Source organism: Panthera leo, chromosome A1 (assembly GCF_018350215.1).
Source record: "Panthera leo isolate Ple1 chromosome A1, P.leo_Ple1_pat1.1, whole genome shotgun sequence".
NCBI classification, from domain to species: domain Eukaryota; kingdom Metazoa; phylum Chordata; class Mammalia; order Carnivora; family Felidae; genus Panthera; species Panthera leo.
Window position 1 is genome coordinate 124,096,293 of NC_056679.1, and position 17,484 is coordinate 124,113,776.

A 17,484-nucleotide genomic window follows, 5' to 3' on the forward strand; every position below is an offset into this window, starting at 1 on the left:
TCCAGTAGGTGAGACAATTCTCAGATTTTAATTTTAATTAGATTAAGAATTCAGTTTTTCAGTTGTACTAGCCATGTTTTAAGTACTCAATAGCCACATGTGGCTACTGGCTTCTTGGTCAACAGTTTAGCTCTAGTATAGACTCAGTTTGAACTGAAAGCTCTAGGAAAGCATGAACTTCTCCCTGGCATTGAAAAGTACTTAAATATTTGTGGTTTGAAGATATTATCAACCTATTTTAATGTTAGTGGAGTTAGAAAGTGAGGCATAATAAATAAACTAATTGAACAGCTGGAGTGAAGCCAGGCTTCTTTTTCAAAACTTAATTGCTCCTTAAATTAGCTTTCAGAGTGCAACTATTTAGACCAGAATGGTTACACTTTTTGGAGGATGCCTCTATCCAGCCCAGTGGCTATTAACTGGCCAAATGACCTATTACTTGTTACAGGTAAACAGTTATAAGGGAAAATACTCAAGTGCCCTTTCTATAACCCACTAGTTAGGATTTGGGGAATATAAACCAAAGGAAAATGTAGTCAAAACAATTAAGGTTGAAAGTATGGAAAATAATCCTACATCCCATTCCATGTTACTCTGCAGAGGAAAATAGGTTCTTGTTTTAGAGGCATGCACCTCTAATTTACCAAAAAACAAAACAAAACAACAAAAAAACACAAAAACAAAAAAACCCCCAAAATCCCACAAAACCCTAACCTGGAAAATGTTCCTCAGTGTTAGAAAAGGACTCTTTATATTCTTTGATAGTGGGAATATTATACTCTAATAGGCATATGCTTTGTCCACTAATTACCAAAATTGTACTAGTTCAGTGTTCTGAAGATGGTTTCCTTTCACAAAGCCTTCCTTGATTACCATAGTTGAGTTGCTTCCTTCTTTCCTTCAAGTCCTTTCTCATGAAAATAAAATATTTTTATCATCCAAATACATATCTACAGTGCTGTGAATTGTTTCCATTGGATAAGTTTTGTCATGTCTAGCACAGCCAAGTCAGTGTTCTCATAAGCGGCAGTTGCTCAATATTTACTTGAATACACAGAAAAAGAGAACAATCCTGAAATTGTGGCTGATGAGCTTCTTAAGAACCTCTGACTATGGCCATGCTTTGTGTTGAGATTGCCTGACTGCATTCTGCTGTACTTGACTGATGGCAGAAACTCAGCTGAGCTGCCAGGTATTGGAGTAGTGAATTAAATGAGCCAAAATGAAAGTGACAGTCAAGCTTTTAGTCACTTATTGCAGTTAAATAAATAGAAGTCTAAACCAGAGAAAAGACTTCCCAGTTCCACTTCTCCCTATGGAATGGCCTACAGAGTGAGGATCAGATGCATCAGCATGGATATTGGGTGGTGTTGAGTGAGCCACAAACAAAAGCCTTCTGCAGATTTATGGACTGTTGGAGGAAAGAGGAAGAAGGGCTAGGAGTGAAAAAGTATTCAGTCAGAATAAAGGAGTTTGCCTTACCGTTTTCCCATATAGGGAGACCTCCAAATGGAGTCACCTGGGCCAGAGTCCTTTACTGCAACAGCTTTCAGAGATTACAGTGTACTGGTTGTACCCCAAACTGGATGTGGGGAGGACAGCTTTCTCCTGTGAGGCCTGCCAGGTAAATCCTGTGTAATTGCCTGTGACTGGTCCTGAAATGTCATACAGGTTTTTTTGGCTAGAAGCTGTACTCCTCAAAGGGAAAATCACTTCTAAAGATTTTAAACTATTTTCATCTATTGCAGGATGTACATGTTCTTACTTTTTAGTATCAGGATGCATTTTACAGTTGATGCCAGCCAGGTAATAGTTGTGATCTAATTGTGTGAAACCTTCCATTGACACCTTGGAATAAAATCAAAAGTATCTTTTCCCCATTGTGTATTCTTGCCTGCTGTGTTATAGATGAATTGATCATGTAAGTGTGGGTTTATTTCTGGGCTCTCTGTCCCATTCCATTGACCCATGTCTCTGTTTTTGTGCCAGTACAATCCTGTTTTGATTATTACAGCTTTGTAGTGTATCTTGAAATATGGGATTGTGATACCTTCAGTTTTGTCCTTCTTTCTCAAGATTGCTTGGGCTTTTCAGGGTCTTTCGTTATTCCACACAAATTTCAGTATTATTTGTTTTAGTTCCATGAAAAGGGCTATTGGTGTTTTGACAGGGATTGCATTGAATCAGTAGATTGCTCTGGGTAGTATAGACGGTTTAGTGGTTGTAAGCCTTCTAGTCTATGAGCATGGAGTATTTCTCCGTTAGTTTGTGTGTTCTTCAGTTTCTTTCATCAGTGTTTTTTAATTTTCAAAGTACAGGTCTTTCACCTCCTTGGTTAAGTTTGTTCCTAGGTATTTCATTCTTTTTGGTGCAATTGTAAATGGGATTGTTTGATGAGATGTAGTATCCGTTTACATCATTTTATCCTCATAAACTACCTATATAGGTCTTGAATTGGGCACCTTATGTCTCCATTTTAGACCTTTTTAATATGTTCTGATCAGTTAGATTGAGGTATAGGGTATAGAATAGGAAGGGAATATAATGGAACATTCTCAAGCGAAGAGGCTAATGTCTAATTAATCTTTAGTGGTTATTACCCCATATTTTATTATGAGAGCTTCCCATTACTAAGTAAGTTATTTCTCAGCCCCCTGACAGGACTAAGCATTCTGTTATATTTTTCTGACCAAAGGCCCTTATCCTGTCAAGGTCAACATAGTCTAAAAACACTTGTCAAATCTCTGTCCTTTGTTTGTTTGATTTTTTTAATTTTTATTTATTTATTTATTTATTTATTTATTTATTTTTTACTCTCTCATGTTTATCTTTTCTAGGGATTTTTTAAACCTCTAACTCTGCCAACCCTTTCTGGATATGACTTGAAATCTTGCTTTGTAGTTTTGGAAAATGAGACATGACTGAAAATGAAACTTGACCCATTTGGCTATTTCATGATCCTGAGGGAGATGTGAAGAGACTATACATGTGAAAAGGACATTTCCCTGTACTCTTTGTCAGGATTGCTGTTTCATAAGCTTTGCCAGGGCAGAATAAATGAATTAAAGCACGGAATGTTTTCATGGGCTTTTGTAGGATCATCTGGAGCCATTTCCTAAAATAGGACTGCTAAGCCTGTTCCAGGATAAGGTCTGGTGTTCTGACCTGATGATGATTCTGATGATACCACAGTGGTGTTCCTCTTGACTCTCGTTTGTCTTCAGTGCAATTTGGAAACCAAATCCAAATGGTACATAGAAGCAGGAAACCAAAGGATCCTGAGGGACCACATGAAGAACATGGTGAGCCAGGACCCTTCTGTAACAGGGAGATCAAATCCTGGGACAATGGCCTTAACAGCCTCACCTGCCATGTCCTGAACCAGAGTCATTGGATTCCCACTGGAACAAAATGGACTTTGTCTTCCTTCATTTTTGTTACCCCACTTTACTTTTCCCATATATTTCTCCTTTCTAGCACTCACCTTAGCCCTGGGTTATTCTGATAAACACCCTTGCTTAAGAACCACTGGTCAGACTTACTTTATAAAGAAATATCAGAGATAGATAGATGTATATTAATAACTTTCCTGTTTTCTCTCTTGATATCTGTTTGAATTATCACTGCATAATAAATTACCTCCAAACTAAGTGACATAAAACCATATAATTTCACCGTTTCTGTTGGTTAGGTTTCTGCATTTAGCTTAGGTAAGTCCTCTGTTTCTGGGTCTTTAACAAAGCTGCTGTCAAGGTGTTACCTGGGACGTAGTCATCTCAGGGCTGGATTGGGCAAAGATGTGCTACAAAGCTCACTCAAATTTTTCACAAGATTTAGTTCATATCAGGTTGTTGGACTGGAGACCTCAGTCTCTTACAGCCTACTGATCAAAGGCTGTCCTGTGAGTTCCTTGCCATGTATGGCTCTCTGTAGCACAGTTCACAACATGGCTGCTAGCTTTGTCAGGGCAAGTGAGAGGGCAAAAGAGTATGAGAAAGACAGAAGTTAAAGTTTATTTATTTATTTATTTATCAAATATATTTTACCTTATTTTTTAATATGAAATTTATTGTCACATTGGTTTCCATACTACACCCAGTGCTCATCCCAACAGGAGCCGTCCTCAATGCCCATTACCCACTTTCCCCTCCCTCCCTCCCCCCATCAACCCTCAGTTTATTCTCAGTTTTTAAGTCTCTTATGGTTTGGCTCCCTCCTTCTCTTTTTTTTTTTTTTTTTTTTTTCCTTCCCCTCCTCCATGTTCTTAAGTTTCTCAGGATCCACATAAGAGTGAAAACATATGGTATCTGTCTTTCTCTGTATGGCTTATTTCACTTAGCATAACACTCTCCAGTTCCATCCATGTTGCTACAAAAGGCCATATTTCATTATTTCTCATTGCCAAGTAGTATTCCATTGTGTATATAAACCACAATTTCTGTATCCATTCATCAGTTGATGAACATTTAGGCTCTTTCCACAATTTGGCTATTGTTGAAAGTGTTGCTATAAACATTGGGGTACAAGTGCCCCTAAGCATCAGCATTCCTGTATCCCTTGGGTAAATTCCTAGCAGTGCTATTGCTGGGTCATAGGGTAGTTCTATTTTTAATGTTTTAAGGAACCTCCACACTGTTGTCCAGAGTGGCTGCACCAGTTTGCATTCCCACCAACAGTGCAAGAGGGTTCCCGTTTCTCCACATCCTCGTCAGCATCTATAGTCTCCTGATTTTTCATTTTAGCCACTCTGACTGGCATGACTCAGTGTGGTTTTGATTTGTATTTCCCTGATGAGGAGCAGCGTTGAGCATCTTTTCATGTGCCTGTTAGCCATCTGGATGTCTTCTTTAGAGAAGTGTCTATTCATGTTTTCTGCCCATTTCTTCACTGGATTATTTGTTTTTCGGGTGTGGAGTTTGGTGAGCTCTTTATAGATTTTGGATACTAGCCCTTTGTCCGATATGTCATTTGCAAAAACCATTCCCTTGGCTGCCTTTTGGTTTTGTTGATTGTTTCCTTTGCAGTGCAGAAGCTTTTTATCTTCATGAGGTCCCCATAGTTCATTTTTGCTTTTAATTCCCTTGCTTTTGGAGATGTGTCAAGTAAGAAATTGCTACGGCTGAGGTCAGAGAGGTTTTTTCCTGCTTTCTCCTCTAGGGTTTTGACGGTTTCCTGTCTCACATTCAGGTCCTTTTCCATTTTGAATTTATTTTTGTGAATGGTGTAAGAAAGTGGTCCAGGTTCATTCTTCTGCATGTTGCTGTCCAGTTCTCCCAGCACCATTTGTTAAAGAGACTGTCTTTTTTCCATTGGATATTCTTTCCTGCTTTGTCAAAGATTAGTTGGCCATACATTTGTAGCCAGTTCTGGGGTATGTATTCTATTCCATTGGTTTATGTGTCTGTTTTTGTGCCAATACCATGCTGTCTTGATGATTACAGCTTTGTAGTAGAGGCTAAAGTCTGGGATTGTGATGCTTCTGGCTTTGTTTTTCTTGTTCAATGTTACTTTGGCTATTTGGGGTCTTTTGTGGTTCCATACAAATTTTAGGATTGCTTGTTCTAGCTTCAAGAAGAATACTGGTGCAATTTTGATTGGGATTGCATTGAATGTGTAGATAGCTTTGGGTAGTATTGACATTTTAACAATATTTGTTCTTCCAATCCATGAGCATGGAATGTTTTTCCATTCTTTGTATCTTCTTCAATTTCCTTCATAAGCTTTCTGTAGTTTTCAGCATACACATCTTTTAAATCTTTGGTTAGGTTTATTCTAGGTATTTCATGATTCTTGATGCAATTGTGAATGGGATCAGTTTCTTTATTTGTCTTTCTGTTGCTTCATTATTAGTGTATAAGAATGCAACTGATTTCTGTACATTGATTTTGTATCCTGCAACTGCTGAATTCATGTATCAGTTCTAGCAGACTTTTGGTGGAGTCTATCGGGTTTTCCATGTATAATATCATGTCATCTGCAAAAAGTGAAAGCTTGACTCCATCTTTGCCAATTTTGATGCCCTTGTTTTCCTTTTGTTGTCTGATTGCTGATACTAGCACTTCCAACACTATGTTAAACAACAGCGGTGAGAGTGGACATCCTTGTCGTGTTCCTGATCTCAGGGGGAAAGCTCTCAGTTTTTCCCCATTGAGGATGATGTTAGCTTTGGGCTTTTCATAAATGGCTTTTTATGATGTTTAAGTATATTCCTTTTATTCTGACTTTCTCAAGGGTTTTTATTAAGAAAGGATGCTGGGTTGTGTCAAATGCTTTTTCTGCATCAATTTGCAGGATCATATGGTTCTTATCTTTTCTTTTATTAATGTGATGTATCACGTTGATTGATTTGCAAATGCAAAAAGCCCTGCAGTCCAGGAATGAATCCCACTCGATCATGCTGAATAATTCTTTTTATATGCTCTTGAATGCGATTTGTTAGTATCTTGCTGAGAATTTTTGCATCCATATTCATCAGGGATATTGGCCTGTAGTTCTCTTTTTTTTACTGGGTCTCTGTCTGGTTTAGGAATCAAAGTAATACTGGCTTCATAGAATGAGTCTGGAAGTTTTCCTTCCCTTTCTATTTCTTGGAATAGCTTGAGAAGGATAGGTATTATCTCTGCTTTAAACGTCTGGTAGAACTCCCCTGGGAAGCCATCTGGTCCTGGACTCTTATTTGTTGGGAGATTTTTTGATAACTGATTCAATTTCTTTGCTGGTTATGGGTCTGGTCAAGTTTTCAATTTATTCCTGTATGAGTTTTGGAAGTGTGTGGGTGCTTAGGAATTTGTCCATTTCTTCCAGGTTGTCCAGTTTGTTCGCATATACTTTTTCATGGTATTCCCTGATAATTGCTTGTATCTCTGAGGGATTGGTTGTAATAATTCCATTTTCATTCATGATTTTATCTATGTGGGTCATCTCCCTTTTCTTTTTGAGAAGCCTGGCTAGAGGTTTGTCAATTTTGTTTATTTTTTCAGAAAACCAACTCTTGGTTTCGTTGATCTGCTCTACAGTTTTTTTAGATTCTATATGGTTTATTTTCTGCTCTGATCTTTATTATTTCTCTTCTTCTGCTGGGTTTGGAGTGTCTTTGCTGTTCTGCCTCTATTTCCTTTAGGTGTTCTGTTAGATTTTGTATTTGGGATTTTTCTTGTTTCTTGAGATAGGCCTGGATTGTATTTTCCTCTCAGGACTGCCTTCACTGCATCCCAAAGCATTTGGATTGTTGTATTTTCATTTTAATTTGTTTCCATATGTTTTTTAATTTCTTCTCTAATTGCCTGGTTGACCCATTCATTCTTTAGTAGGGTGTTCTTTAACCTCCATGCTTTTGGAGGTTTTCCAGACTTTTTCCTGTGGTTGATTTCAAGCTTCATAGCATTGTGGTCTGAAAGTATGCATGGTATGATCTCAATTCTTTTGTACCTATGAAGGGCTGTTTTGTGACCCAATATGGGATCTATCTTGGAGAATGTTCCATGTGCACTCGAGAAGAAAGTATATCTGTCGCTTTGGGATGCAGACTTCTAAATATATCTGTCAAGTCCATCTGATCCAATGTATCATTCAGGGCCCTTGTTTTTTTATTGATCCTGTGTCTAGATGATCTATCCATTGTTGTAAGTGGGGTATTAAAGTCCTCTGCAATTACCACATTCTTATCAATAAGGTTGCTTATGTTTGTGATTAAGTGTTTTATATACTTGGGGGCTCCCGTATTTGGCGCATAGACATTTATAATTGTTAGCTCTTCCTGATGTATAGATCCTGTAATTATTATATAATGCCCTTCTTCATCTCTTGATACAGCCTTAATTTAAAGTCTAGTTTGTGTAAGTATGGTTACTCCAGATTTTTTTTTGACTTCCAGTAGCATGGTAGATAGTTCTCCATCCCCTCACTTTCAATCTGAAGGTGTCCTCAGGTCTAAAATGAGTCTCTTGTAGACAGCAAATAGACGGGTCTTGTTTTTTTTTTTTTTTTTTTTTAATCAGTTCTAATACCCTATGTCTTTTGGTTGGAGCATTTAGTCCATTCACATTCAGTGTTGTTATTGAAAGATATGGGTTTAGAATCATGGTGGTGTCTATAGGTTTCATTCTTGTAGCGGTGTCTCTGGTACTTTGTGGTCCTTGCAACATTTCATTCACAGAATCCCCCTTAGGATCTCTTGTAGGGCTGGTTTAGTGGTGATGAATTCCTTTAGTTTTTGTTTGTTTGGGAAAACCTTTATCTCTCCTTCTATTCTGAATGACAGACTTGCTGGGTATAGGATTCTCAGCTGCATATTTTTTCTGTTCATCACATTGAAGATTACCTGCCATTCCTTCCTGACCTGCCAAGTTTCAGTAGATGGGTCTACTACTATTCATATGTGTCTACCTTTGTAAGTTAGAACCTGTTTATCTCTAGCTGCTTTCAGAATTTTCTCTTTATCCTTGTATTTTGCCAGTTTCACTATATGTCGTGCAGAAGATGGATTCAAGTTTCATCTGAAGGGAGTTCTCTGTGCCTGTTAGATTTCAATGCCTTTTTCCTTCCCCAGATCAGGGAAGTTTTAGCTATGATTTGTTCAAGTACACCTTCAGCACCTTTCTCTGTCTCTTCTTCTGGAATTCCTATGATACAGATATTGTTCTCTTTGATTGCATTACTTAGTTCTCTAATTCTCTCCTGATACTCCTGGATTTTATTTCTCTTTTTCTCAGCTTCCCCTTTTTCTATACTTTTATCTTCTAATTCACCTATTCTCTCCTCTACCTCTTAAATCCGTGCTATGGCTGCCTCTGTGTTTTTAAATATTTCAATATTTTTAATGTTATTTTAAATGTTTATTCACTTTTTAGAGAGAGAGGAGCAAGCAAGCAGGGGAGCAGCAGAGAGAGAGAGAGAGAGAGGGACACAGAATCCAAAGCAGGCTCCAGGCACCCAGCTGTCAGCACACAGCCTGATGCGGGACCTAAACTCAAGAATTGTGAGATCCTGACCTGAGCCAGAGTCGGATGCCCAACCGACTGAGCCACCCTGGTGCCCCTGAAGTTAAAATTTAAAAACCTTAAGTGACATCCCTTAACTTTTGCTGTATTCTTTTAATTAGAAGTGAGTTACTGGGGCCTCTGGGTGGCTCGCTTGAGGGTCTGACTCCTGATACTGGCTCAGATAATGATATTGTTGTTGTGGGACCAAGCCCCATGTCAGGCTCTGTGCTGAGTGGAGCCTGCTTGGGATTCTCTCTCTCCCTATCTGTCTGCCCCCCCCCCCAACCCATGTGTGCATGCACTCTCTCTCTGTCTCTCTCTCTAAATAAATAAATAAACTAAATGTATATTACTAGTTCCAATCTACATTCAAGACAGCATTATACAGAGTGTAAATAACAAAAGGCAAGATCACCGGGAGACCTTGTGTCTAGAAGCTTTGTAACCACAGAATATAAATTATTACATAAATGATATAAAATTAAAAACAAGAGTCTGGATGTGAATCCTGTTCTATATGCTTAAATATAATATCACAAAAGTTCATTTGGAATCTTCTATCTGATTGAAATAGTAGGGAATTTATCTCAGTCATTATGGGGATCACTCTAACCCCAACACATGGAGTTGGCTGGGATTTTAGGTCATGAACACCACCAAAGCTGTGGGCAGGCCCTTCAGATCAAGCTCATGGAACCTCCAAATCCTTAATCTGTCGCCAATTTGAAGTTGGGTCAGAGCTTTTTTACTGTTACTCTCTGTTTCCCTTCTAGGCACTTCGTCTCCCTTCCCTGAGTTACCTTTTCCATTAATCTGGGCTTTCCCTAACCACTGAACGAGTCATGTACTTCACGTAGACATTTCCAGTTTGTTCACCTTCCTGAGTCAAAAACATAATAATGATCCTGTTTCTTGCTCATAATGGGGAAGAAAGGAAAAATAGTGGAATATTAATATCTCAAAACTATCCTGTTGCACAACATATAAAGATAAAAACTTCTTAGACACCATTTAAAGATTTTTCACCAAGCTGTTCAATATGGTTATTATCTTAGGGTTTCTGTTTGTTGGTTCCACTATCTGAGTCATGTCTTAGTTTGGTTCTGCTAACTATATCTTGACAAATTTTACTCAAATTCCAATCATGGGTAAAGAATCAGGTAAATAATTTTTATACCTGGAAATAGGTGTACTTCTTCTGGCAGGCCATCAGTGTGGGGACTTGATGCAGCCTAGCCAGATTTTGAGCTTGGTTTGAGCTTCAGTGTATCCTAGGCTGCAATTTTTTTTTTTTAACAGTGAGTTGCTATTACCTTTTGCTTAGAGTGAGGTCTGGGGTCTACCAGACCCGGGTCTACCACAGCAGGGGTCTCTCTCCCCCATCAGAAGACCGTGGGTGCTGATTACCTGATGCTATACTTATGGCTGTCCTGGCATAACAGAAGTTGTCCTATGCAAGACTTGTACTCCTAAGTCTTGGGGGTGAGACTTTCTCAGCATTTCTGCCTTTCCTCCCCTTGGCAGCTAGCCTGTGCCTGAGATCTGTAGTTGGTCTAGGGCAAGAGAGGGTTTACTCTGTATTCCAGTGGTAGCAGATTTTGGGATAGAAGTGCCAGATTCTGAGCCTGAGCTTCTTTCCTGCCCCTGCCCAATGAGTAGAGAGGTTTTGTTTTTACCTGTTTCCCAGTGGCTAATGGATCTTCTCCTGTGTCCTGAAGTTAGAAGATTTTCCTGTCATCTTCCAGAGGCAGTGAGGTTTGCTTTTATCTCCTTATAGAAGAAGTGGAGTTTTGTCTGTGCCCTAGTGGTGAGGGGGTTCTTTGTGCTTTGATACTGTTGTAATCAGTTGATTTCATCTTGCCGTTTGCTTCACTGAGGAGGTCCGGTGGGGGTGGGTGAGTGCAGTCTCTTGGCCCATCCCAGTATTTCTTGTGAAAGTCAATGGAGGAGTGTGGTAAAGAGCTTGTTTGTGGCTGGGTTCTCCCGACTACTTGAAAAAGAAATGCTAGTCCACACTTGGCATTAATGATTCATTATAAGTCTTGGTGACCTGTTATCTATTTGTATGATGGTCACTTCTTTCTCCTTTTCTTGTTTAAGGTGAAACAGTTGGTATGATCTGTCTCTCTTTGCAGGAACTTGCCCATCTTTAGAATTCCTTTTATTGGTTGCCTAAGGATCTCAGCTCTTTGATGGGCTCAAGAAAAATCTTTGTGTATTAGCTGGCTGTGTTTGTTGTTGTTAAGGTGGAAGTTAAATTTTCTTGGAGTTTTCTATATTGTAAGCAGAAGTCTAAGTTCAATTTTCTATAACGATAAATCAGCAATGGTATTTCCCACAAACACAAATTTAAGTAATCTCAAAGGTAAAGGTTGTATTACAAAAACAGAACACAAAAGTCTCTACTCTTAGTTAATGTAGAATCTCCTAGAGTGCTTCTTACTGGAACAAAAGCAACAGCAGCAACATGCACACTGTAATTAGAGGAGGAGTGTACATTCATCTGCTGGGAAAGGAACCTTTATCCCAACTTGTTTAATGCTTATGTTCTTAGTGTCTTCAAGATACCTGTTATTTGCATAAATATCTTTCAGTTTTTTAGTTTATCCATAGTACAAAATGCTACTTGTGTCAACTGTTTTTCCCTTCTTTCAAAATTCTTTATTAAATTGGAGTTTGAATCCTGTGGTCTCTGATTTCAGCTCTGTCTTTCCCAGAACTCATTTGGATCCTATGCTTCTTTAGTACCTAGACCTTTATTTTTTATCTGCTCCTCTGGGCCCTTCAAATAAATGCATGTGTGCATATTGTAAATCAGCTCTCATTTCCACTTTATTTTTTTTAATGTTTATTTTTGTGAGAAAATGTGAGCGAGGGAGGGACAGAGAGAAGCAGACAGAGCATCCAAAGCAGGCTCTGCATTGAGAGCACAGAGCCCAATGTGGGGCTCTAACTCATGAACTGTGAGATCATAACCTGAGCCAAAGTTGGATGCTTAACCAACTGAGTCACCCAGGCACCCCCCTCATTTCCACTTTATGACGGGTTTTTTTTTGTAATAAATTTATTCTTTCTTCCCTTTCCCTTCACATATCCTCTGACTACCAGAACATAGATCCCTAGAATTGACAGAAAAATCCAGAAATTAATCTAGTTTGTGATAGGAATAATACTTTGATTCAGTAGAATAAGAAATCCTTGATGAATGAAAAGTAAATTCCATATAGATTAGGTATTTAAATGTAAAAGATTTAAATGTAGAATGAAAAAAATCTCAAAACTTATAAATCAAGATTGTAAAAAAGAAGCTATAAAAGAAAAATTGAACGGTGAAGGGGATTAAGAGTACATTTATGATGAGCACTTAATAATGTATAGAATTGCTGAATTGTTATTTCACCTGAAATAAATATAACGCTTTGTCATAATTATACTGGTATTTAAAAAAAAGAAAAATAATTCTAAACAAAAGCTCCTAGTTAATACTTCTGCAGCCAAGCCATAGACTGTACTTTGAAAAGTCAAGTTCTAGGGCACATTGACTAGTTCTCAGCTAGTATTAACACAATGAGAGAAGCTTGACTATTATCTGTGTATATCTTTTTTATTTATAATGGTTTAGATGTAATGATGTGGAAAAACCATTTGGTATTTGTGGTTATATGAAAATGCAAATAATGTTTTCCATTCATGGGTCTTAAACATTCTTGAAGAATAATTAGTGAGGTAAATTCTTGAAAGGCTTGTAGAGTTTCCCAGAAAGCACAATACTCCATTAGCTCTTGGCATGATAACATAATGAATCTATTTGTAAGAGTTTCCTTGGAAAGTTATATGATTCTATTATATTTCAGAAAAATAGACTTCAAAAACCCACTTTATTTTTCAATTTTAAGTTTTTTTTTGTTTTAATTCTACTGTAGTTAACATACAGTGTTATGTGTACAACATAGTGTACAGTTTCAGGTGTACAGAATAGTGATTCAACAATTCTATACATTACTCAGTGCTCATCAGGAGAGTATACTCTTCATCTCCTTCACCCCACCCACCTCCCCTCTGGATAACCATCTGTTTTTTCTCTATAGTTAGGAGTCTGTTTCTGGGTTTGTTTCTCCCTTCCCCTCCCCCTCCCTTTGCTTGTTTGTTTGTTAAGTTCCACATTTGAGTGAGATCATATGATATTTGTCTTTCTCTGACTGGCTTAATACTCTTAGCATTATACTCTCTAGCTCCATCTATGTTGTTGCAAATGGCAAGATTTCATCCTTTTCGTGTGTGTGTGTAAACACACCACATCTTCTTTATCCATTCATCTATCAATGGATACTTGGGCTGCTTCCATAGTTTAGCTATTATAAATAATGTGGCAATAAATATAGGGGTGCATGTATCCCTGTGAATTAGCTTTTTTGTATTTTTTGTGTAAATACCCAGTGCGATTACTGGATCATAGGATAGTTCCTTTTTTAACTTTTTGAGGAAACTTCCTACTGTTTTCCATAGTGGCTGTACCAGTTCACTCCCACCAAGAGTATGTGAGGGTTCCTATTTCTCTACATACTGTCCAACACTTGTTTCTTGTGTTTTTGATTTTAGCCATTTTGACAGGTGTGAGGTGATACCTTACGTAGTTTTGATTTGTATTTCCTGATGATGAGTGATAATGAGCATCTTCTCATGTGTCCATTGGCCTTCTATATGTCTTTGAAGAAATATCTGTTCATGTCTTCTGCCCACTCTTTAATTGGATTATTTGTTTTTTGGATGTTAACTTTGATAAGTTCTTTATATATTTTGAATACTAACCCTTTATTAGAGATGTCATTTATGAATACCTTCTCCCATTCAGTGGGTTGTCTTTGAGTTTTGTTGATTGTTGCCTTCAGTGTGCCCAGGCTTTTTATTTTGATGAAGTCCCATTAGTTTATTTTTTGCTTTTGTTTTCCTTGCCTTAGGAGACACACGTAGAAAAAACTTGCTACAACTCATGTCAAAGAAATTACTACTTGGGTTCTTTTCTAGGATTTGTATAGTTTCAGGTCTCATATTTAGGTCCTTAATCCATTTTTGAATTTATTTTTGTGTAAGGTGTAAGAATGTGGTCCAGTTTCATTCTTGTGCATATAGATGTCCAGTTTTCCCAGCACCATCTGTTGAAGAGGTTGTCTTTTTCCCATTGGATATTCTTGCCTCCTTTGTCAAAGATTAATTGGCCATATAAACATGGGTTTATTTCTGAGCTGTCTGTTCCATTCCATTGATCTATGTGCCTATTTTTGTGCCAGTACCAAAATATTTTGATTTCTACAGTTTTGTAGTATAACTTGATATCTGGAATTGTGATGCCTCCAGCTTTGTTTTTCTTTTCAAGATTCATAAATGGACCACTAAGCATCTGGATTGGTACTAATTATGTTCCATTCTTTGTGAAATGGATTTGTCATTTAAGTTCTTGTTTGTAGTTTAGATGAGAAGCCTAGATGAGAAAGGCTGCCAGAGATTCTTGCAGTTTTAATACAGTTAATTTACAGATAGCTGTGTAATTATCTCCTGCTATAATTATTAAAACAGGAAGATGGAATCAAGAGTTTAGTTAACAGTAATGGAAACAGAAACATCCCTCTGACCTGTGCCTAGAGGATATTCCTTATTTTACCCTATAGTTGTTTTGTCCTGAAATAATAAAGAATTAAGTCTTCATATGAGTGCCACAGAAGCATGAGGATATTTTTCACCAGTCAGCCTCTGAGGATAAGAATGTTTCATTTTTAGCTGTGTAGGATCCATGGTGTCACTCAGTTACCTTATCCTAAGCAGGATCTGGTCCCTAGTGTGCTTTTCTCATTAGGTAAATGTCACTGCTGTCCTTAGATCCTTTTCTTAGCAGATGGCCATTTCTCCTATTTTAGTGGGGGGAAACTGAGGCTATTAGGTGGAAAGGACTCTAATCTACATATACGTTCATTCAAGCCCATTCTTATTTATTTGAGAGAGAGAGCTAGAGAGGGAGCATGCACCAGTTCGGGAGGGGTAGAGAGGGAAACAGAAGATCTGAAGTGAACTCTGTACTGATAGCAGAGAGCCTGATGGGGGCGCTCAAACTCATGAACCATGAAATCACGACCTGAGCTGAAGTCAGATGCTTAACCAACTGAGCCACCCAAGCGCCCTAATTCAAGCCCATTCTTAATTCTGAGAGGACAAATACATATACTCTACCTTCCATTCCACCAATGTGTCCTTTTTTTCACAGTGTTCTTATCAGACTTAAGCTTCTTTCAGAGGACATGCTGCTTCCTCACTGTGCACCCCTCCTGTTGCATCCACTTCCTGCTGCCAAAACCTCATTGTAGCTGGCTTCAAGAATACTCTTCAAGAAGAAAATGGATTTATTTTAACAAAACATGTGATTATGAGTTGGGATGATTATGTATTAGGTGGAAGGTATAGGCTTCTCATATCAACAAAAGAATAGAATACAAAAACTTGAGGAAAAACAAAAAGGTCTACTAGAAAGTCATTGTCCAATTAGGAGGAATAAATGGGGCATGATTTTGAGGATTAGAGTAGAGTTTAGGAAAAGATAATCCAGTTGACTTCTCCTCCCCCTTTTTTTTTTTTTTGAAGTATACTCAATCTAGTGTGACAATTTGAGGGACATGGGATTGCATTTCTTTTTCTATATGTGCAAAACACTACTTGATTCTGCTGTGATTATAGATTAATCATTATATTATAAATGCTATTTATTAACATTTAAGTTTAAGAATCAAGGTATAAGAAAAGCATGGATGACCGAATTAAAATAATGTAAAATTTACGAAACTTTGAGAGTATAAAACTATAGCTGAAGATTTTCAGAAGAGGAGTAGGGGAGAAGAGAGGTCAGGGTAAGTTTGAGTAAAACTAGAGCAGCTGTTCTCCAACAAATGTCATGCAAGCTTCATTTTAAAAAGTAAAAAATGTAAAATTATATATTTAACCTAGTGTACTTAAAATGTTATTTCAACATAAAATCAGTAGAAAAATTAGTAATAAAGAATTCTACTTTATTTTTGTATTAAGTCTTCAAAATCTGGTGTGTATAGTACACTTCCAGCACATCTCAGTTTGGAATTACACCTCAATAGCCACCTGTAGCTAGTGGCTACCACATTGGACCTACCGCAGTCTTTGGCACGTAGTAGATACTAATAGATGTTCGGCGACTGAAGGAATTATGCAATTGGCATGTAAGATGAAGAGACCTAATCCAAGGTAGAGGGACCACAAGACCTACCCTGAGTAGGTTGTAAGTGGTGGTTAGTAGAATTGTGCTTGTTTCAGTCTCTGGACCATTTGATACTCTCAATTTTTCCGTCCTCTCCCCTGATGTGAATATTTTAGTCTGGAGCCTGAAACCATCAGCTTGGTAGTTACAAAAGAAAGCTTAACTGCTTTCTGTTCAGTGACCCTTTTTATTGGTAAAATTTCGCACCTGTTAACCTTTTCTTTTCTTAACCGCTTACTCTTTGAAATTACTCATGTGTTTAGCAATTACCATTTTATTTCAACCTCCTTATATATTTTTAAAACCAAGTTACTGCCAGGAATCATTGTTAAATTGAGGATCATTTGCTTGCAAGGAACAAAAACGGATTCAATGTACTTAACAGAATATTGGAGTGACATAGCAGATAATGTCATGGATATCTACAGGCAGAGAATGCACCAGAGTTTCTTGTGTTCCACGCAAACAACTAGGAAGTTGGGTATTGAACTTTCCTCACCTGGACTCTCCCCTTTGCTTATCTCTTTGCTTTTCTTCACTGTCTTCTTCATTTTCTTGCATGTCTAGAACCTGACAGCACTCACGACCTGAGCCTCATTGTCCACCACAGTCTAGCTGATTCACTCCCACATTACTAGATGAAAGAATTTGATGGGTTAGCCTTGCCTGTGAATCACATGCAATTTGGTTTTCTTGGACTATCTAACAAGGTACCACAAACTGGGTGGCTAAAAACAGGCATTTATTTTCTCACTTCTGAAAGTCCAAAGTCCAAAATCAAGTTATCCATGGGGTTGGTTCCTTCTGGAGGGTCTAGGGGAGAATCTGTACCACGCATCTCTCCTTGCTTCTGGTGACTGTAGCCGTTTTTGGCTTCCTTTACTTGCACACACATTGCTCTGATCTCTGGTTTCCTAGTCGCATAGCTTTCCCCTGTGTCTCTGTGTTTTCTTTCTCTTACAAGGACACTAGTCGCTGGCTTTAGGACCTGCGCTAATCTATGATGATCACATCTAGAGATCTGTACCTTAATTACATCTGCCAAGACCCTTACTCCAAATAAGATTATATTTTCAGGTTCTGGTTAGATCTGTCTTCTGGAGGTCCAGCATTCATCTACTTCAGGAAGTATACTGAAGGGATACTAGTATGGCTTCTACGAATCCGTCCCAGGTGCCAGCAAATGTCTGGCTATTACACTTCTCTACACAGAACATAATTTCGTACATC

At 38.0% G+C, this 17,484-nt stretch overlaps 1 protein-coding gene across 3 annotated transcripts in view; it reads left to right on the forward strand.

Annotated features, from left to right (window-relative positions):
* Positions 1 to 3,251: 3,251 nt before the first annotated feature.
* The window catches only part of IL31RA (interleukin 31 receptor A), an 82,186-nt gene continuing 67,953 nt past the window's right edge, over positions 3,252 to 17,484 (forward strand). For all 3 annotated transcript variants that reach the window (XM_042939096.1, XM_042939125.1, XM_042939105.1), the window contains exon 1: positions 3,252 to 3,302. In XM_042939096.1, the coding sequence (XP_042795030.1) occupies positions 3,291 to 3,302 (12 nt within the window). In that variant the 5' untranslated portion in view covers positions 3,252 to 3,290. The remainder of the gene's footprint in view (positions 3,303 to 17,484) is intronic.